The following is a 23425-nucleotide window of genomic DNA, read 5'->3' on the forward strand; positions in this document are numbered from 1 at the left end:
AATCTTGCTGGTTATGATGAAACTAAGTATATTAAAAATCTTAAGGGGGAATTCTAACAGCTTCAGTCCAACGGCAAAAATGACGATTTAGATCTATTAATCCACGTGGTTTCTGTCATAAGCTACAAACAGACTTAGTAGATCAGAATGACCCTTGCCACCTTGTAGAAGATGAGAAAGGATGCCAGGTAAACGAACGGAAGCAACGCTCATAGAGAAGGGAACAAGAACTGCTATACGGACCACTGTATTGCATAAGCACTTCAAATACTTACCCAAAGACGTATTCAAACTACTTCCAAGCGTGCCATGCCACAGTAGCAAGACACGGCTCATCAGCCACTCCCAGCAGAGCAGCAGCCCTCAGCCCAGCGAAGCAGGCTGCCTCCTCCGACTGCCCCCGACTGACGCTGAGCTTGCCCGGACACAAGCAACCTGCCGCCCTGCACCGGTGAGACCACGGGCCCTGGTCCCGCCAGAAGGGCCTGACAAGCAGGACGTTGCCTCTGTGAGAAGCAGTGAGTCCCTGCAATATGAAGCCACTTGCCTTAAATGTGGAGCGTTACACAGCTGTTCAGCAGGGCAAAGGCAGAGCCAGGGCACTGCCGTGCCTTCCGAGCCCTGCAGTTTGCATAGAACTTCAGAATTACTGGTTTTAAACTGATTTGGTAAAAATAGAAGTTGTTCATCCCGTTATCACCAATAATTCTTTTTCCAATATTACATTTTTACATTTATTCATGCTTTTGCTATGGAATGGCAGGGACAGAAAACAACAGAAAAGAGAATGAGAAAGAGAGCAAGAGCATACGTATTTTTATATGCGTGTGAAAGACTTTCTCCTCTTTTCCACACTTTCATCCATGACAAAAGCAGCAACACAGAAGTTTCATTTTACCCCAAGACTCTGATGAAACAATATTTTTATAACAATTAATTTAATTGAAATTTTTAAGAAAATTACTTTAAGTAAACTTAAGTGCTTGGAAAATAACTTTGCCCAGTTTATTAACTAGGCATGGAGTTATTCAGGGTCATTTCATAGCAAACAATAAAATCTCATCTGACAACCACACCCCTGCTGCATTTAATAAAACACAAAGTCTCCCCATCCCACCTGCATTATATTATTCAGTACAAGCAAATGCTAAATATTTCCACCTTCATATTACTAGTGTTTATTATTTGTGCTTCACAAATTTCTTACGAAAACACAAATCTCAGGTTTCAAAGGGTGTTCACAGAACATGACCCACGAAGACCTACATTACATTTTTGCAGCTTTGGACAGTGCCTGGCACAACACCACCTCAGCCTCCAGGCACAGCTTTAATGCAAATATTAGCACCATCAGTCCTTCCTCAGATGCAAGTAGTAAGAAAAGGTTTTTCTAATGGAGGCCTGGACTGAGCTTTGACCCAGGGATGCAGAAAGCTCAAAACCTTATTTCTGTGATCTATTGTCATGGTTTTTCCCGTGTCATTACTGGATACCAGGTGTGCTTTTACATGTGACACCTGAACGGCTCTCACTTACCTAAATGTTTCGTACCCCTATATTAAGGTAAGAAGGGGCTGCACTGCCCGGCAATATGAAAGGTGCAAGAATTATCCTTGCACAACTTAGCTTTTCACCTATAGACAGGTCAAGCTGCTCTCAGGACAACTCCTGTCTTCTGCTCCCTCCACCTCACTTCATGCCACACTTCATGCAGCCTCCACTAGATTTTGGCCTCTACTCAAAATCTTAGTGTGGCTTAAGAAAGAAGGAGAACCAAGAAGGATTAAGGAAGGAAAACAGATGTGTTGAGATCAATCCTTCAAAACCCCACAGAAAAATCACTGGAAGAGTCAAGACGTTCAGGCTAGGTTTTTAAAAATGTTCAATTTCAAATGCTTTCAGCAAACCTAAAATTTGCAAAAGACAAAAAAAAAAAAAAATCTCTTTATCCTTACAGTATTCAGGAATTCACCACTGTCCACCTGTGAAAACAGACAGAACTGCAACAATGACTCATTTTCTATTTGTAAATGTATTATCTTACCTTTTTAAAAAAAAAAGTTGCTCATTAATAATCACTTGGACTTAGAACTATCACAGTGGAAATGACTACTTACTGCAACTCCAATTTAGAGTTAAATGCAAGTAAATACAAAAAAAAAAAAAAAGAAAAAAGGAAATTTATTATGTCCAAATATGTTTACATACAAATATTTCAAGACTGGCCTCCTGGTCAAGTGGAAATACGTAAATAAATGCTATTCAATAATTGTGTTCTATAGTGAAAAACAACATTTTTATTCCTTTCTGAAAACATCCAATCCAGGGTCAAACAAGAGTGATATTTGTATCTGGGTATATAATTATGCCTTTATGAATGACATACTAATAATCTTTCCCCCTCTCCCCATGTGTTGTGTAAGATCAAGAAAACCCATTAGCAAGCCATGCTAATATAGTATCAGGAATCTATAAAAACTAAAATTACAGAAATCAATCCAAACAAGTAAGCTTCAGTCATTGTTAAATAGTCTAACATACTAAATAACTATAAAAGCTACCATTTTAAGCTAAAGTTTATCAGTGTTTCATACCAGTTCAGAAGTATAGTATTAACATAACTAATTATTATTTTCTTCTACGATGAACTGACTCTAACCAGTCTAGCTCACCCTTTCTGGTTTCTGGCACATGGAAATCACCAAGCTCTACATTCTTCTGCAGTTATTCAATGTAAAATGACTTATTAGAATGGCCTGCCTTAACCACATTTCCAGCCCTCTGGAGGTTATACTTCTGCTTCTAGAGGCAGAATCTAAGGAGTTTAAGAAGTTAGTGTCCAAAATAATCAACAGGAAATTTCAGCATGAAGTGACCAAATGATGAAGGTGACTAGGAAGCTTGTTCGCTCCATAATATTTTTATATTCTTTCAAACATTTCTGCAGTTTTTGTTCTTAATAGCACTTGACGCAGGAACATCAAAGAGAAGATACAGAGACTATATATAGTACGTATCACAGGATAAAATGAAACCTAACAGATCAGCAAATTTAGTCTCCTAAACATGTTTTTGTCCTAGCTGACAGGAAAAATTCATGACCTGTTGGATTTTTCCTTACCCAGCTTCACATCCTAAAAGACAGGCTGACTAAGGAGACATATTCCAAAATAAATCAATGACTTTTACTAGCTTGGCCCATGAGTTTACTCTGAAGGACAATATACTCCAATTTCTGCTGAACTGGAATGCAGCTAGGAATGCAGTAATTACTGTATTTAGGAAATCCCAAACAAAGTCAAAGTGAACAATCCAGGCTTCCAAATAACTGTGATTGGAGAGGGAAGAAAAACAGAGTACTGAAAGACATCTGCTTGAATTATTCTCCAAAACCAGGCCCAACTCTACATCACTGCATAAGAATTTGTTCATGGCCAGGAGTACCAATCACAAGTCATGCACCTCTTGCAAATTAATATTCTTCCTTGCTGGAAAAAGAACAACCTTATGGTTTTCTTAGAATCACTGTCCTCCTTCTCAATAAAGACAGATCTGCTGGTAAACTTCATCATGTTAATACACAATGACTACATAAAATTATGTTTGTACAGTTTCTAGGCCAAAAGGGAACCAGATATGTAGGCACTACCATGATACAACAATAATATTTCACAGCATCCCAATGGCAGCCACAGTGAGGTCTGCAGTGCACGCATGAATTGGAAACTAATCTCCAACCCAATCTCTAACATGACAGTAGTTACAAACACCAGAGTCTTACATACACGGCTGCTTCCACTGCTGCTGGTGAATCTCTGGTACAAAGTTTGCTAGTTTAGGCAGAGCTCCCACTTCCCGATGCACTTTGAGCAAAACCTATTATTTCAAAGCAGCCTCCTGAAAAAGGCACTTGCCAAGGACCATATCACCTTTCCGACATTTTCCAATTGCTGTCAAATATTTACAGCTAGTACTATCTCCTGTCCTAACAACAAATCCCCGGCTTTGCAAGCCAGAACGCTGCCATGTTGTCGTCTATCAATTCCTGTGTGCAGCAAGCCTCTTCAGCATGAAGTTTCTTGAGTGCTCTCCAGATTGATAGGAACTCCAGCTTGTTTATGCTTAAAGAGATTTGACAGCTTCTAACAGCCACTTAAACTTTGATGTCCCATGGAAGCCCCCCAGCCTATTTTTGAAGCATCTGTTTCTAAAATTTCTGGAGTCAGTAGTGCCAAGAAGAAGCGAGGCCTTATTAACATCAGATTGGCTCTCTACCACACTAGAATTTGCCAAGTGCTTTCCAACAAAGCTACAAGATAACTTCATGGACTTTCATGCTTCTGAGATACCCTTGAAGCCTCCAACTGTGGCCATGAGATTTCTACTGTCCTAGAAATTTTTATCCTTTCCCAAAATTAACTACAAGCACCTTCTCTATTTATATTTGGTCTGAGATGGATGAAATTTTAAGATAGCTTTATCTATAGGGATTCTTGATACTATTATCCTTGTAATTTAAAGGATGAGTGCTACTAACACAAGACTGATGTGATCAAGACCATCATCAGTGGGGTGAGCAAGACCAGTACCTGCATATAGTACAGCATAAATTTAGCCCTATTTTTATTCATGCAGACCTAGAAAATGAAGCTTTTTTCCTGAATCACTTTCCAGTATCAGTCTTCTGGGACAGGATGAGGTACACAGGCCATGCAGTTCAGAAGCAACGCAAAATTATTGCCCCAGTTAGGGATTTGGGATTAGGCCCTACACCTGCAATATGCATTTAATCTGTATCCTTGGGCAATTCACTCATCACTTTGTACCCCAGCTATCCCTCTTCAGAACAGAATATGTCACTCCTTTTCCACTCCTTTGCCTGTTCTGAGCTCAGACAGTAAGTTCATGAAAGCTGGGGACTATCCTTAAAGCAATTAACCTTGTTAATTGGCTGATAATCAGGGAAAAGTCCTTATAGCACGTCATCATTTTTTAATGGTTTGCAAACAAGGATAGAGGTGAATCCATTTCCAAACTACTTGCTGCTTTATCAGAAAATGAGGAAAAACCCTATGCAGTTTGTAACTTACACCAACAAGTGTCCAAGTCAAGTGAACCCATGTATCGGGTATTACCAACAACAGCCCTCGCCCACATCAAAATCCCTTGCGGTCCCTGCAGCTCTCCCCTTCCTCCCCAGCACAGCCTGCCAGTCCTCCATCCTCTCTGCAATGCTCCCCAGTTCTTCCCATGCTCCCTACCCCTGTTCTAGAGGTAGAGCTTCAGAGCTCTACCTCTAGAAAGCACTCATATGTCGTCACCACCTCCTCTCCCAAATCCACCTGCAAATAACCCATCTCTCTCCCATGTCTCCTACTTGCATGGCTTTGACCCACAGTTGGGAGAAAGGCAACATGAGCTGTGGCTGCTTCCACATATATGTTTGCTGCCCGGCCAGCCAACATGAGGATGCTTGGCAGATACCACCTTCACTGTTGGCAGATCAAACAAATTGCATGGGGTGCTGCACAAGGCTGTGTGTTGCACAAACCTGATTTAGAAGGCACTTAGTAAATTAAAAATCCTTCTCCCCTAGAACTCAGAACATGTTACAGCTGACATTGGTAAGAGCAAGGCATTCAGGCCAAGCACATTTCACTGGATTTGTGACCATATCAAACATGACCAGGAGAGAGTCATTCATTTTTAAGGACAACACTCTATCCATCCCAAATGTTAAGCTGAGGTTTCTTCTTAAATGAAAGGGCTCTGATCATGCAATGTCTCCTTTTTCCTCACTGTTGTCACAATAAAATTATCACTTTCAGGAGATCACCTTTGTCAACTGGTCACATTAAGCGTTCCTTAAAATTTTTGTTCTCTCCCTCTGACCACTACTCCCCCCTAGATTCCACGACTACTTCACCCAGTTTTCCATGTGTCTTGAGAAGGAACATTCTTCCTGAAGAGAAGAGCAAAACTGTAGGTCTTCAGAAATTGCAGAAACATTAGGAACAGGTTTTTTAAATTATTATTTTATCCTGTCTCTAATCCTTTGGTTATGCTAGCCTTAAGGCCACTTGGTATCTGACAAGGTTTGTGGGTGGGTTTTTTCTTTATTTGAGGGTTTGTTTGGGGTTTTGGCTTTTGGGGGTTTTTTTTTTGAAATGTTATTTCTCCAATCAAAATGTACCAGCATATGTGGAGATTACAGTTCAGGTGAGAGTCTCCAAGTTATTCTGCTGAATTACACACCTCAAGAAAAGTAGCATCGTACAGAGCAGCACTGTAAACCCTGAAGATCACCATCAGGCAGTATTGTAACATGAGGCTTTTCTTCATGCATCACTGCTATCGGCAAAATTAAGTCACACATAGCAGAAACAGCCATTCATGTTGTAAAGTTAAAGTTAACTGGCCTCATGTGACAAGCTGTTCATGAAAAAGCCAAAATCTAAGTTATTAGGAAAAAAAGAAATAATATTCAATGTGATAAAATTATCTTCTTTATCAGTTAGCTTAGTTCCTTCACATCATCCATTCTGACTGAATTATTAACATTTCCTAAAAAGAGAACTATTAGCAATCCCAAAATTTATATTCTGCACTCATTCTAAACAAATACGGGTAATTATATTTAGGGAATATTTAAATCCAGGTGTTAGATGAAAAAATCAAAATGTAATTATTTTGTGCCACCTGTTCCCTGTACATTTAACAGGAATTTTATAAATAGTTTGAAGGCACAACTCTGTGGTTCTACTTTGAACTCCTGTGTGATGCCACTAGCTATTTTCTTAAAAATCCAGATCAGAATAACTATGCAATATTAACCAATAGGCAAATGTTCATGTTTTTTAGCAGAGAGTTTTTAAATTCTTGTGTAAATATTTGTCATTTTAACTGTAAGGTGCTAAAAAGATTTACTAGCCAAAGTTTACAAAAGTAGCCAAAGCCTTTATCTCTGAGAGATGACTGTAAATACAGATAGTAAATACAGACTGTAAATGCAAATAGTTGCTGCAGTCAAAGCACTCACTCTCCTGTAGAAAATAAACAGTTGGAAGCTTTCAATATTGCTACAATTCAAGTAACCCATCAGGATTTGAAGCCATTTGAAACAGGAATCAGATCCACCGCAGAATGAGGGGGGGGAAGCGGGAGGGACAGCGGATGGCAGTGAGGTGTCTTACATGACATCTCTTAGGCACACTAAAAATATTTTAATTAGATGTATAAGAGATTAATTTGACAATGAAATGTACCATCGATTAAAACTTAAACCTTTGACTCTTTTCAACAATATACTTAAACGAGAGACAAACCTTCTGCATGCTGTAACACAAGAAAGACAGACTCCTCGGAGATGATGTACTTGTGCAGACACACCATGTTGGGCACACAGCGGGGAATGATGGTCGTTCTGCTCCTGCTGTACTCACTACTTTTCCTTAGACCCTGACAGAGAACAAAAAGGTCAGTTGTACCCTCAGTTGCCTTTGGAGCCTGCTGTGCTCTGTGTTTATCAACCAAACTAATCTATCCGAGTTACTCTGGGCTTCAGAGAAACCACTCATCTGCTGCTCTATGCCCCTCGGTCCCCCGAGGCTGTGCTGATGGCATCTGGCGCATTTCCAGAGAACAGAAGATGGCACAAAGCTGCCATTAAAATCAATTACATGGGTCAATGTTTTTATTAGAATCTCTCTCAAACTAAGTCATCAGGATGACACTCAGTTATTTCCCTGTGACCTTTTTTTAAAATTTTATTTTTGTGTGTGACCAAAAGACACTATTAAAAAAATTCAATTCAAGTTCTAAAGACAAAAGAATGCCTTAGCCTTACAGGTAATCCTCACATTTCCATTGTACTCTACTAAAGACAACAACCACCACAACAAAAAGGAAAGGAAGGGATTAGTCTCCTTGAGAGGTAATGATTTTTGGGAGGCAGCACAGAGATGAAGTTGCTAGAAGTGAAAAAATTGATGTGGGAGGGAGAAAGGGAGGGGAGATAGAGAAAAAAAAATTATGTCAATAGTGTGACCTATTACAATATTGATAAACATAAGAAGTTAAATGGGAAATTCAATGTTACCCTATCTGCCACTAGATAAAGTGAAGTTCTAATATACAATATTCACAAATAATCCTTCCTGAGAACAAACATGTTTTCTGTACCCTGCACATACTTAAGACAAACAATTTCAAAGGCCAGATGCACAAAGTTAAGGCAGGGTTGTGAGCCAGACCTGAAGCAAAGTTACAAAATGTTAACAACTAATTAGAGCTCCATGTTTGGGACACAGTTTTTCAACCCTTCCTCCCATCAGCAGTCGAATTCATGTCAAGGGGAGCCTGAAATAATGGCCACAATAACAATACTCATACTAAACTAATTCTCAGCATCACAGATGCTCCGAGTATATTGGGATCTTGATCTGAGCACTTCTGAAACACAGAAGAGTAACGTAAAAAAATTTATTCTGTCCAATTAACTATTCTTTAATTCAATCATTTCATAGCATTAAATTCAGTTTTCACAGCCTATTGATGCAAAACACAGGAAAGCAATTTTGAGTAAGACCAGTCATCTATTTCATCCAGAATCCACTTTGGCCAGTATCATATTCTTCAGCTAAGGGAAGACCAAACACAAAGTGTTGTGCATGTACTTGGCCTAAGGAGAATTTTCACTTTCATCAGCAGCCTGCGCATGTCCTAAGCAACCAGGGCTTTACAGATGTTTTAAGCAGCACATTGAAACTGTGATTCTTTACCAAAGCCTGCTAAGGTGTTGACCTCAATAACCTGTGGCAACTCCAGTGAGTAAACCAGCACACCTGAGCACTACAGATGTTACAGAGAAAGGAAGGGAAAGCAATTGAAAGAATTCCAGTGCACATAATAGAAATACATGTATTAAGATAACAATATATCACAGAGATGAATTGATCTTTATGCGGTGGTGTAATTTAGGAGGCCGAACTGTTTTGAGGAGTAATAAAAGACTTTACTCACCTTCAGTATAAAAGTTTGCTGTGTTCTAGTGTCCATTACAAGCAAAACCTAAGCAAAAAGTATTCAGAGAAATATTTAAGATTCAGATGAGTAACTTAACAAAACACAGTTCTTAAATCTAATGTTGAATATTCTTACAAAGGAAGCTATATAAGTAATGATTTTAAAAAAAATTAAAGCCCTGCAGCATATATTTGAAAAGAAAAGAAATATGATCAACGATATAGATCTCTAGAGAACTACCAGAATGTCACCTGATTCCCAATCAGCTAACTTAACAAATGAATCCTAACCTGCTAACAGAAATAACCAGTACTTTATAATTACAGCAATAATCTGGCAGAACCCAATTTAGAGAAATGCAATAGTAGCAACACAATGAAGCACAAAAAGTAACCTTCACATAGCATTACTTTCCTATGTCATTTCACTTAAACCCTCACTGTACCTACCCTCCTGGTACAACGCTTTTCCCCATCACGCTTTCGATACATCAAATGTGTTGCCTACAAGGGGGTTACCAGAGGGGTTTTTTGTGGGTTTTTTTTTTTTTGCAGTGTGGCTACATACCTGCTTTCCAGAAAGCTAAACTAAAAGCTGGCCACATACATGCTCAGTCCACAGAAAAACATTTTATCGACTTTACAGTCACTACTGCATCATTCCTCCACTGCCATTTTTGTTTTGCAGCACTCATAAGCCACAACAGAAATGGCTGCAAGGAAGTCCCTTTTTGCTACTGTAAACTAGTATTAAGGTAACAACAAAAACCAGAGGATTTATATAGGGAGAAAACAGTGGATGGGTTCACCACAGAGAGGAGAACACCTACAGCTGCAGGGAGCATCTCTGTTAGGAGTGCATCACCTCTCCTGAAAGCACTTTAAACACAGCACAGCAGTGAGAGAAGTACTAAATAATGACTACCCTCTTAGCAAGCTCCATTTATTTATGTGTTGAAAACAAAACAGACAAAAATATACATGTGTGCATATATTTGGGAAACTGCATCTTTAGGGAGCTGGAACCCTCTGCATCTCCCATCTTCAAATCACCCTGCTCAGGAATTAATTGTTTTCAAACTCCAAGAACACACGTACTTGAAAAGCACCAGCTGCAAGACAGCCACACGAGCAGTACAAGCACAAGCCCAACCCTCCTCCAGGAACAAGAACAAGAGTGTGCACTCACTGTTTATTTACAATAGACATTGTAAACTTCCAGTACAAATATTCACATGCAGTTACACCAAAATATTTAGGCTGTAAAATCAAACACCTAAAGGGCTGCAAATGCCAGCACCGGTGTTACCAAACTTTTGAGTTCAATAGACAAGATGCAGCAACTCCAAGTCAATAGCCTAGATGCAGTGAAGACCAAGTCAGCTTGCATCAAAAAAGACTTCTTGCAGAGGAATGACATGTCAGGAGTAACATGGTGCTGGATTCATCAGGTGACAGGAGAAGGACAACAGAACACCGTCTCACTCATCTCCCTGCTGTGTGGGGCGGCGATGCAGTCATGCCCCGCTATCTCTGAAAGGGTGGAGTTTACCAGGTTGACACGCTGACTTTCCCCACACCAAGGGAACTGTGGAGACAGCCATGCCGAGCAGTGCCCGCGGTGAGGCGAGGAGGAGATGTGCAAAAGGCCGAGGCGGCTGGGCCAGGACGGAGGTCTCAGGGCAGGGTTGTGCTGGCTTCCCCCAGGCAGCGGCTGCAGCAAAGCAACCTTTGCTCTTTGGGACGGCTGCATTCAAAAAACTGCCCTCCATCTCTCACCATTGCGCCCCTGAGCATCTCAAGCAAGAGGAGGAGAACTGAACTCTTTTCTAATAATTTCTCTCTCGCCAAATTTCACCAAAAGAAATAAAGTGACAGACACCTCTCCAACTCAAAGACCTCCTCTTTTACTAGGGTTGCATGCAATTTTAAAAGCTGTTCTATATAATCTGGCAAAAAAAAAATATCAACAGAAGTTGGCGTTACTGAGATTTTTTGACAAAGGAATGACACCCAGGTTCCATGTCAAGGGCACGGTAAGGAAAGGCAGGTGTACCCAGGCCACTGAGTTTGCCAAACAACTTTTCAGGCCTTTTACTTGGGGCTTCCAGAAACAGTGGAAACCCGCTGAATAAATAACTGTAAAACTGGTTTTGTTATCCTTGCTGAACCAAAAGGTATAAAATTAAAATTAAAAACAAAGAAACAAACAAACAATAAAGTAAACCAAAAGAATAAGAGAAAAATAAAAGCTACTTTACAAGAGGTGCCAAAAGATGATAAAAATGGTTTGGAAAAAACTACGTGTTTACAGTCACTTTCCTTCTTCTTCTCCCAAGTTTGTTTGTAACTAGACACTGTTCACATTGAGGCAATAAATACGAGAACATATGTGATTTTTTTTTTAAATGTGCCCTTTGACTGTCAATATCTCCCAAACAGGTGTTGGCTAAATGATTATAAATTGGCCTCTGGATACACCTCTTCAACTGAGCCGTACAGGACTGGCGATAATATAATTAGACCTAAAAACATCAGGCTGGTGAATGCTTTCCATCTGTTTGGCAATAATGTTTAGTTAACAATAGTCTTTAAAAGAAGCACCTTCAACTTCAGTTCTTAAAGTTATTTATAGGGCCATTCTTAACACACCAGCACTCTTGCTAACAAGAGCTTTAGCCACTTGGAAATTATTACCCATACGGCTGTATATGAAAAGGAATGGCAGCATTTAACATCTGTATCTCTCCAGATTTACAAGCATCAACCTCATTTAAAGTCATTTCTTAATGAACAGTTCCGTGGTCTGTATTAATATTATAGTTGCATGCACAAAGATCATAAGGAGCCAAACATTTTTTTAATACCAACAGTAGGCCAATCAGTAATGAAGCTGTCAGCATAAAGGACAGAATAATAGCTTCTTTAACCCTCAGACAGGATTTGTTCATTTGTAGAGTAGAAGACACCAATTTAAAAACTGCTCATGGGTTTGCTCACCTTTATAAAGACAAAAATCTAATTTGGTACTAATTTGATACAATTGTCTTTCCAATAAAAGGCTCCTAAAGCCATCTTTTATTCCATGATAAAACAACTGCTATAACTAAAACTGTCATGAAATAATTACCTTTGATAGCATACCTTATTGCACAAATACAATTAATGTATTCCTCCCTTTCATTTTTCACACTTGCTTATCAGCACTGTATTAGCATATGGTGTAACAGAACAGATTACTGAGCCCTTGCCCTATAAGACGACATATAGAATGACTACCACTAACGCAAACAAAGCAGACAACGGGTCCCTTTAGGGCTAGCTTCATCTGTTGTTATATTACAACATCAAAATGAAAGTAGCAGCTACAGTTTTATAACTGTAATAACAACAAATAATATTTGTGTGCCTTTGAGGCTAACTACCTAGATGGACTAACCAGTCTTACTAACCAGCTTCTTTCTTTTTCCTTCCCATCAAGCATCATACCTTCTCCCAGTGATTATCATCTACAGCTCCACTTAATTTAATGGAAAATTATTTCTTTGCTGATTCAATGGTGACCTTTCTGCAAGACTATTTACCTCAAAAGAAACTCCAAGAAGCCCAGAAAGAGCCATAAAAGTAACTTTAGATATTCACCTAGTGGTGCTCCATTTGGCCCTGATAGACTACAAGCTTTACATGGTCCACCAAACCAAAAACCTGCTTCAAGGGGAGGCAGCCTGCATGCATATTACAAAAAGGTGGTTTAACCAGATTCACTTAAATAATTAAAGGACTACATGAATGAATAAATCACTATCAGAAAACTGACATTTCAGGAAGGGATAAGTTCAGGAAAGAGACGGTCACAAGTACATTTGCTTGTCTTTTTATCACACACCCAGAGCAGAGAAAGGTGAGCAGCTCTTGGCTGCATTACCAGGCTGCTGCAGAAGTGCATAACACTAAGCTTGCCACTGACCCAAATGCCAACTTATTCTCCTCACCTCATGCTTTACAGCCAATTTCTAGATAGTAGTGGTATCCCAACAAGTCTTTCCTGTTTGCATTCCTTCACACTTCTCTCTCATTGCAAAAGGGAGTACTTCAGTAATTCTTTTTCTAAGATTTCTTTTTAAAATGCAGAGTGACAAGACTCCACCCTAATGGCATGATGGGACAAAACTGGATTCCACATAGCATTCCCTATGGCATAACTGTTCTTCTCCAGAGCAGATCACACAGAGATGCTCGCATTAGACTAGGCTGCTCCTAGCTCACATAAGCTGATGGAACCTGTTTCACTGATGATGACTACTGTGTAACTTGTAATATTTAATACCTCCTAACAATGAGCTGTCGGCTGTAACATTCAGCATCCTATCTCAGAGGGGAGGGAAAAGAATGCACAGCAGGGCATTCCTGGGCACTCAGCAACTAGACTGAGACACAAAAGACGACAAGGCAAAATCCTATTTGTAATACTAATATATGAACAGAGTCAAGGTCTACATATCATGCTGGCTTTTATGGCACTGTTGCTTATTCGTTCCTTCCCTATTTTTCTGCATTGATGACAACCTCAGCATAGCCAAAACCACTGACAGGCAAATAGCAATTGTCACAAATAAATACACAATGTAAGTAAGTGTCTTCAGCAGCACAGACATCCCTATTTTGTACAAGCACTTGAGCTCTCAGGCACGTCCCAAAAAACAAGTGAACACAGCAGCACTGCATGACAGCATCTCAGTAAAGTGGCAGATAGCAATACCCCTCCATGACGCCACATAGGATTTTCTACTTGTGATTTTTTTTTTTCCTAAGTCAAGGGTTAATTCTGATGCTGACAGCAGCTACTTAAAAAAAAATTAGCTTCTTAGATTTGATTTACAGTGTATCCAACAGCTTAGTGGAAAATAAATTCAATTCAATTCAATATAGTAGGTACAATTAATTGGAGAAAAATAAAATAAAACCTGCCTGGTAAATAACCATAGTCTAGCTTTAAGAAAACAGTTAATTGTAGGATCCTTTAAATGCAGAGAAATTAGCAAATGTTTCAGTATGCTAATTTTTTTTAATTAAAAGATATTTCTGCAGTAAAAGCTCTTTCATATGCACTACTGATTCTTCATCAAACGTTAAGTTTCCAACTTAACACCAGTATAGCCGGTGGCAGCCTGAAGGTTTACCATCTGCTGCCACCCAAAGTCACGGTGGCCACCTTCAGAACATATGCATCAAAGCCCTGAGATAAGAGACTGGAGGAATACTGCAGAAGTCAGCATAAGGGGAATCACAAACCCAGAGGCAGGCAACAGGCAAGTCACCAGGAAAAAAGAACGTGGTGAACCATTAGTCACCCTACTGAGCACCCAACCAAGGTCGTGAGGGACAACACTGGAAGAACTAAGGACTGCTCTAAATGTACTGTTCTGCTGCAGGTGGCTTTAACATAAGTGCAGTCCTCCATCACACTGCAGACATTTGCTTCCCCAGTCCCCCTTTCTTTTCTGGGGTTTTTTTTTCCCCTCCCTTCCTCCCTACCCAGCATCTAATACTGATTTTTTCCAGTCTCCACACTTTCAGGACATGGCACAGAACCTACCTGTGCTTTTTATTTACTTGAGCAGGTTTTAACACTGATCAAAATAAACACCTCAAAAGATGTTTGCTTACAAAAATGTGGCTTTAAGTTCACTAACACAGGTTGAAAAATAGCTCGTGCCTGATCAAAGGAAATGGAATAGGATCTCTTACTGCAGTACCAAATACCAGAAAAGTTTTGAAGACACACCAGAGTTAAGGGATTACTTTAAAACCAGCTCCATTTTGTTATTAAATTGCCGTTCTACACTGAAAACACATCGTGTAATAATATCACCAGTGGGCTACCTATTAATTCTGGTCTTTATCGCCTAAACAAATGCACTCTTATCATAGGATAGATTCTCTAGCAAAAGTCCTACAAACTCGAAGATGTATCAGATGATCACCCAGGATTTTTCTCCTTGCATTTACCTCACCAGTTGGAAAATCCCGTTACGGGTAGTGACAGACAACCAGGAATGAGACAAGTTGGTCACCTGATCCTAGCACGAGTACTTGGGACTGCAAGAAAACCTTAGCAGGGGCTGGCGCACGGCTGGGTGCCGCACTCAGGGCACAGTTTCGGTGATGAGGCAGAAGCAGGCATGCAGTTACCCCCGCTCTCCACAGCTGTGCCGGCTGTCAAGGCTAGCAGGATTAAAAGATCTACTTAACACAGATTTATTCTTGTCACTTTTCAGATTACACCACCCGGACTCTCACTCGTCTCCCTCTGTCGTTATAAAAAGAGATTACATTTGGCTAATATGTATGAAAAATGCGATTATTGCTTATCCTTGTACCTATGCAATATAAATTATCTTCAGTTTGCAATTATTCCTCCTTTCAAACCATTATTCTAAGGAACTTACAGCTCATATATTCTATGAATTGCAATAATAGTGTACTTAAAAGACAAATGGTGCAGCTTTAAATAATGCAAGTGCTGAAAAAGCAGCATATATTCAAATTGGAGTTTTCAAATACTTTTAGTTGGTTGGTAACAGAGAGGAAAGTCCACTTTCTTAGTGCAAACTAAAACTGGCCAATAAATGGTGAAATACTAACCTAGAAAATATATCTGGCAGATTTTACTAGAGAATACAGTTTACAATATGAAATGCCACTCAGCATCACAGAGTAATTGCCTGGCACCAATTATGTACTAAACAACTTCTATGAGTTGGGAAGACAAATAATTTTGGTTTAAAATAAAATATCTCTAAATTATTTCTTTGTGGAGGCCAGAACATACATATAGTTCAGCCTGCACTGGAATATTCAGTAATTTAATTTCTGTTTTATAAAGGGAAGGGCAAAATCTGCTTTACTTTATCCAATCTTAGGACTGATTTACATCAGATGAAACAAAACATTCACTGAAGTCAAAAGAAATTTTAGTGAGACAAGAAAGAAGCTAGAGACTGACTAAGGGTTATAACAACAAAACACTCAGAAATGTTCAGACTGGTATAAATGGAAAGACTTCAGGAAAACAAGTGACAGGTGTTTGAGGGCAGGGAAGAAGGGACAGGACTCTTTCTAGCTGGGAGAGAGATTGCATTTTAAAGTTCAGCAGCTTTGTTACTTGGGGCTTGAAGCCTGACTGTAGTTTAGCAATAATCCTGCAGCACTAGGGAAAGGAAGGTAGTGAGCCAAGAAATCAGTTTTGACAATAACTCTGTAGTTGATTTGATTTTGTAGGACTTGGCAAGTCACTTAAACTAAAGGGTTATCAAAACATAAAAGGAGCTCTTAAAAGTTTCTTTATTTGTACTAATAGTTACTATTATTACTCAGTTTCAGATTTTTAACCATTTTTGCCACTGCTGTTTTCCTTTATGACATGTTTGGATGAGGAAAACTTGATAGTCATTTGAATTCATTATAACATGTTTTCAACCAGTTTCTAAGCATCGTAATGAAACGAGAATGAATGTCTATACTTGATCGTGCTGTTTATTACAGCTCCCTTTTCCCCACACCTCTTATGTTCACACAGCCACTCATTCAAATCCATAAGATGATCTAAAGATGCTTGGCAGTGTGCACCTGAAAGCCAGGTGAGAGAAAACACCTGCTATGGTCAACTCAATTTCACTACAACAGTCTTTAACCTCATCTCAAAATAAAATGCTGAATATTTAAGTTTCTAACAAACACTAACAGGACATAGGTAACTATGGGTATTCATTTCACTAAAACTAATCATAACCTGTTTGAATTCAGCTATGGGCCTGCAGATCATGCATGCAAACTCTACATATATTCTATGTACTTCCGCTTTTTGGCATTTTCACTCGTCAAGTAGACAAGTAGTAATCACACTTTCTAAATAATTAATAATACTGATTTAGTTCTTCTGCAGATTTCTAAGATCAATTCATCAAAACGTACTACCATCAGAGTTACAACTTCTCACAATAGCACGACAGCCACAAAAAATAACCTATATTTAAGATTAACAGAATTGCTTCCAGTTTTTCAGAAAATAAGTTAGCTACTTCTAGAATCCTCTTCAGAAACTCACAAAATAATTTTAGCACAGCTCTGATAAAAGTATTTTTGTAAGGTTTCAGACTGTATAATAAAGCTTAACAAACAGCGTATTGAACAACAAGCTCAAATGTACAGACATCTGCGGAAGAACTGATCACAGTCACACCAGTGCCAATACAGACAATGTGGCTTGATGGAGGACCAGGGGAGGGGATAGAAAAAGACATAAAAGACAGTCATTGGTTACAGAGGCATAGTTATTACTTAATGCACTCTGCTTTCAAGATGAATCTTTTGAATGACTCTAAATAACAGAGGGTTCTAAAGAATAAGAAATTGGGTTTGAAACAGCATTGTGAAGGTATCCAGCACCACCATAACAAAGTCATTTCTTTAGGGGCCAGTTGTAGCTTCAAAGGAAAGATTTGCCTAGGGCAGAAACTCAGCACAGAATCTGCAACCTCGATTTTTAATTAGGCAAATTTTGAAAGCAAAAATCTTTGCTATTCCAAAAAGAAGTTTTCTACTTTACGGTACATGAAGTGGTAAAATAATTGATCATTCTTGTTTGGTGACAACAGTAGCTAAAATATTTAGATATTAGCCTGTTTTCAATGCAGTACCTCTGGTAACACTAACAAGAGCTTTGCTGCCCAACCAGCAGCACCTCAGAGTCGAAAACATTTGCAGGACAAAAGCCACCTTTATAATTAGATTAAACCTCGATTTTCAGAAACCTACTCACAGGTAGACTCTTCCTATAATAAACACATAAAACACCTGCAAACACCACCTAGTTAACCTTCGACACCATGAAATGAGCAAACACAGCAGTAGCAGAATTCGAGAAACCTGGTTTCCTCAAGCAAAGTGTAGGTCATCTTGGGTCTATTAAAGTAGTTGGATTTATATCACAGCCTTTGCATAAGAGCAGAAGCAGAAGGATGGGAGGCGAGCCACAGATATGGTCATTCTTCTGTGAATTTCCATGATATTTTAAGGAGTTTAATAATGCTAAGATTTCCAACTCTCTCAGATTCAGCAGAAAAGGGTCAACACAGCAAAATTATTCAGGTGACAAGGAAGGTGGAAAGGCCAAGAGAGGGGGAAAGATGGCACATTGGGAATAAACTAATCTAAAATTCAATGTCTAATCATTCTGCCTAGCCTAAACTAGTTTGAAAAACCCAGAATTTCAGGTAGCAACAAGCATTTTGTCTGTGAAAATGAAACCAACTCAAAACACTTCAAGAGGCTTCAAAAGTAGAACAAAGACTGACGTTACTCTAAGGGAAGGCACTGAACCTTTCAGCATTTGATGAAGTGCAGGTTAACAGCTGGTTTTCTCGAGGCAGCACTGTAGCAGGCAGACACCACTCTGAGCTTCAAGCAGCAGTGCAAGAACAAGTCCGCGAACCAACCACCACCATTTTTAAGTCAGTGTGTTTAAACCAGTCTTGTGCAGGATTAGGCAAGACAGCAGTAAAAATGCCAGTGGCTCATTACTATCCACACGCCCATTTTCTGCTGAAACAGAAGCAGCTACCTCAGGGTTAGAATAGGAGAAGAGTATTTTCAAGCAAAACTCTGTGTGATGCTGAATCAGTTAGACTTGTGCCCAAAAGCATGGCATCTTCAACGCTGGCCCTGAAAATCAGAATCCATTTTCAAGGACAAACATGCTATGTCATCTGCTTGGCTCCAGCAAGGATGCTTACACATCTATTTGGATTTCTCCATGATGTGAGCTTTAGAGCATATGCAAGCAGAAAAGGAGGCAAAGAACAGTGATGGCAAGGAAGGAAGGGAGATGGTGCTTTAAACCAAAGGCACGGGCATTGTCTCCAGCACACAGGTACATGTGCACATGTTTGCTTCATATTCACATGCATTTTGTGTATGCACTATAAAACCAAATAAAACTTGGGCTTAGAGCAGCTTTTCATTTGCCTCACAACTTTATGAACACTTATAAATATACAAAAAAAGACAGCATACTCAGAATAAGATTAAGTTCATAATAAGGAGAATCTGGAAGTAGGTACGCAGAGTACAAAGACACCTTAAAGAATATTGCTCCCTTTTTCATACCATAATTAAACATTAACTCTGATCCCTATGATATTGTTTACACATGAGCATAACAGCTGTATACATGGGCCTGTTACTCCTCACGCACATGTCCAACACTAAGATCTTGTATTTCTGTCACCATCAGAACCCTGATTCTCCCCAACTCTGCCTCAAAGATCCAGACATGTTCGGCTCACACCTGGGATGCTTACTAGAGCTCTGCTCAGAGAGATCTAGGAGATCTGATAATACCAAGGACACCAAAAGCTTCATTCTGATCAAGCATCTTCTCCAGTCACTGTTCATTATTCTTGTATAAGAACAAAGATACCAACAAGGTCTTTCTTGGTTCATTTGCTACACTTCTGCAGCCTCACATTGTCGGACTAATTCAAAGTCCATGCTTACTACATCCATTTAGTGGCTACTAATTCAGTTAGTGCCTACTAATCCAACAGATAGGTTCTCTTCCCAACCTGTCTCTCTGATACGTATACAGGGTGGAACAGAGGCTAAATTTTGTACTTACAACTGAGGAAAGAAAATACAATGAATACGAAGTCAGAGCTGAGAAAGCTTTGTGTGCTATAAAAACAACCATAATACCTAATGTATATAGCCCTCTGAGGAGAAGTTATCGACTTATGCACATAACTACAACAAAACAGGTAAAGAAAAACAAAAAATCGGTCCCCATAGCTAGGTTCAGTTCAACAAGAAAAAGAAATCAAGAAATAGAGACCTTAAGAGACCAGCTACAGGTTTTCTGATGCACATTACAAACGCATACATTGACCATGCATCAGTACATCATGCACAAACCAGGGACTACATAAGGAACTTTCAAAAGGCATGAAGGAATTGGCACGGCAAAAAAGAAATGAGCCTTTACAGTATGCATTAGCCACTGCCACATTACTGAATAATACATCATCTCAAAAGTATTTGGTAAGGTGATAACTAATCAGCATTATCAAAACAATGCAGCAATTCTTCTGGTCTCTTAATTAGGCTTGCAAAAAATCCATATGGTCCTTTACTGTTTACAGAAGGGTATTACCATGGGATTTTGGAAGACGTTATTTGCATAAGTCAAAAATAAGCTTGGCTTCATTGCTGAATCTCTGTCTTGGGGGAGGATTTCAATTCCAAATTCTCAGGGAAGGAGAACAGTCGTGTGTGTCCCCAGTCCCCATCTCAAGTGACAGTTCAAAAGTAGGAATTTCTACCCTTCCATATTTCAGGTATCCACCAGATTATTCAACTGAAAACACATCAACTCATCCTTACCCCAGTATTGTAACCATGACTTCATTTTCAAAAAAACAGGCCTCATCCTATTGAATGCCACCAAACATGTACCTTATCCTTTACCTCAAATATATTTTGCATGACCTTACATGAATTGCTTAGATAAAAGCCTTTTTTCTTCTACTTTTGTTATTTTAAAGTGCAGATGCATTTGAGTCATTTTCCCCTTTTGTTTCATATCCTTAAGATCCACAGCTTCAAAGACAAAATGTCAGCATGCAGTCGATTTATGACTGAATTCTTGAAGAGACACTGAAGAATTACCTTGTCAATCACCCCAAGGACTCTGAAGGCCTTCAGTTCCTCGGCAGGGCTCCTTAGGTTCCAAGAGGGCCTTGAACTTAGTGATCCTGGAGGCTAATGGAAGATATCAAAGATTATACATCAATCAGGGTGGTACTTGAAGGAAGACTGCCTGCTGAAACAAATGCCAGGCCGAAGGAAACTAAATTTATCATAAATCAGAGAGAGTGAAGATGAAAGGAGAAGTTTTCTGTTTGTCCTTAGTGGGCGGAAAAAAAAAAAAAAAAAAGGAAAAAAAACCAACTTGCAAGTAAATAAAAATCAAGATAACATTGAAAACAAAAATTTTAAAGAGAAAAAATAATGAATTTTTATACTTTCTATGCTTAATGGAACCTGGCAATCGATTACTCAGTTCTTATCCCATCACAATAATCAATCAAAGCCTTATAGGTATTTTGGATACAAAGTAATTCAGAGATTGCTGAGGAGGGGAAAGCAAATTAGAGCCTTTTTAAGTCTGAAGAACATATAATACAGAATTACAAACAGGGCTCTCTGGTAAGCTTTATGAAATCCTTTTAACAACAAGGTGCAGAACAGAAACAATTCCTAAACCTGCCTTAGAAAAAGGTAGCTAGCCACATATCATTAATCTAGAAATTAACACCACAGGAAGATAATTGGCAGGTGCTAACTATTCAAGTAGTTGATACGCACAGATTTTTTTTCTCTGTGCTATGTTTTGTAGTTTCCCAGGGCAAACTCAAAGCTTGCATGTCAAAGGAGGGAACAATGTTTCAACTGGAAGTCTTCTGGGACAAAGATTGACCTCTTAAGCATCACACACATCTCTGGCATGTTAACAAACATTTTCAGAAGTTTCTAGTTGCCAACTGAGAGAATTCATTAGATCCTCCTCCAAAAATTCAGCATGCAGCTTCTACTAGAACCACAGACCTGGATCTCTTCCTCACAAATAAGGTAACTTCATTTGCAGAGTTGTTGAATGCCAAAACCTTTTTAAGCATAACCTGGCCTCCCCAAGTACATTTCTATTGCACAAAGGTAAAGGAAGAGGAAGGTGAAACTCCTTAATTTTTAGGCTTCTAAGAGGCAAAAGCTGTTTATCTAATTGATCAGTGTCCTGAGGCAATATTTAAAAAATACGTCACAAAGGAAAACTGCTGGTAAGCAACTATGCTGTGAATGAAATGTTTTAAGTATCAGGAAAAAATCAAGACATTTTCCCTTATGAGGAGAAACTCCCAGAAAAAGTGAAGATCCAGAACTAGGTCATTCCATCTACATCCTCCCTAGTGTTTCGCCTCCAACAACTTTACTGTGCTCTCCTCAAAGTCCAGAGCACCTTCCCGAAGCCCTCCCCAAAACTGGTTCCCCTTCATGTTGCTGGTCAACCACCTTCTCTCCTTCCAAATGCTTTCCCAAAAATCAACTCTTGATTGACTGCAAAATTAAACAGAGAGGTTCAAAAATACGTGTTCAAAAAGCATGAAGGAAAGTGTGCTTTTCTTCTGTGTTCACTTACTGGGGTCTGTATTTAAAAGAGTTTATTATTTATCTGCATTTATCTATCTGGGTCTTATTATTTTGTCATGTAAACACTGCAGAGCAAGAGCGCCAACAGCAGTTAAGAGAAAACAGCCCAGATTCTACAAATCACTAAAGCTTTTCGTATGAAGAGGAAAAAAACCTCTATATTAAGTTTTTTCTCCAAACCTAATTTAGGATCCACATTGTAGTGAGCTGTTGGAAGGTCGAGGGAGCTCTTTTGTTAGGTTGTAGTTTAAGAGTGTGCAATTCTTCTACAATAATGAAATATTTGCTTTGAAACAAAGAGTTGTGCTAATACAGAGTTTATTCATGACAAGATTTCAAAAGCATTTTAAGGAATACATTTAATGAAAGAGAGTATTTCCAAATCCTGCAGACTACTATAAAAGATTTCCACTTCTATCTGCATGCTCTTACATTTTATAAACCTTCCTCCACAATCAAGCTTTTAAAATTTTCTCTTATGCATAAGATTTCAACCACAAATTACGTTCATACATCTCTAAAGTTAATAGCTGTCTAATAATGCTATAGAATCAGACTTCTGCACCCATCATGTCCGAACAGCCCCCAAAAAACAGTATATATTTGGGTCTTTCACTAAAATATCACCAACAGTGGCACAGTCAGTAATACTGGGTATACACATTGTTTTCCATATACGCATTCTACAGTCACTTCTTACCTTAAAACGATTAACAATCAGATTGACATCACCACAGCTCCCAGTAGCTTCTCCATTTTTATCAGTTTCAGATTATTTTTTGCTCTTTACAGTACTTTGGTTTCACTATTACAAAGTCTAATAGTGGAGCCCAGTGATGAGGAGGCATCACATTCTGTTGTGAAGCAAGCTGGAAGCAGACTCTAAATACCCAATTCCCAGAACTACAGCAATTAAGCACTCTATGAAGCTGCCTGCTCCTCTGAATAGAGTAAAATTCCAAGCTCAGCATCTAGCCATCAATAAGAAAAATAACTAAAACACAGCTCTAATCAAAAATAGAGGAACAAAAAACAAACCAGGAAGGAGAGTAACAAAAACTCAAAGGCTTCATTTGCCTTTAGAAATAAGGCATTTATATTCTAAAGAAAGTAGCAGGCTACGTCTGCTGGCAGAAGGC

The 23425-nt window shown here is 39.0% G+C and overlaps 1 protein-coding gene across 10 annotated transcripts in view; it reads right to left on the reverse strand.

Moving 5' to 3' along the window:
• RPS6KC1 (ribosomal protein S6 kinase C1) overlaps positions 1-23425 on the reverse strand; it is a 93079-nt gene that overhangs the window by 21727 nt on the left and 47927 nt on the right. For 8 of the 10 annotated variants that reach the window (XM_069800156.1, XM_069800152.1, XM_069800153.1 and 5 more), the window contains 3 exons: positions 20748-20840; positions 9022-9069; positions 7326-7458 (listed from right to left, as the gene is read on the reverse strand). In XM_069800156.1, the coding sequence (XP_069656257.1) occupies positions 7326-7458; positions 9022-9069; positions 20748-20840 (274 nt within the window). Of the gene's footprint in view, positions 1-7325; positions 7459-9021; positions 9070-20747; positions 20841-23425 lie in introns of those variants that run through there. The other 2 variants (XM_069800157.1, XM_069800161.1) reach the window with 2 other exon arrangements.

Source organism: Haliaeetus albicilla, chromosome 13 (assembly GCF_947461875.1).
Source record: "Haliaeetus albicilla chromosome 13, bHalAlb1.1, whole genome shotgun sequence".
NCBI lineage: Eukaryota > Metazoa > Chordata > Aves > Accipitriformes > Accipitridae > Haliaeetus > Haliaeetus albicilla.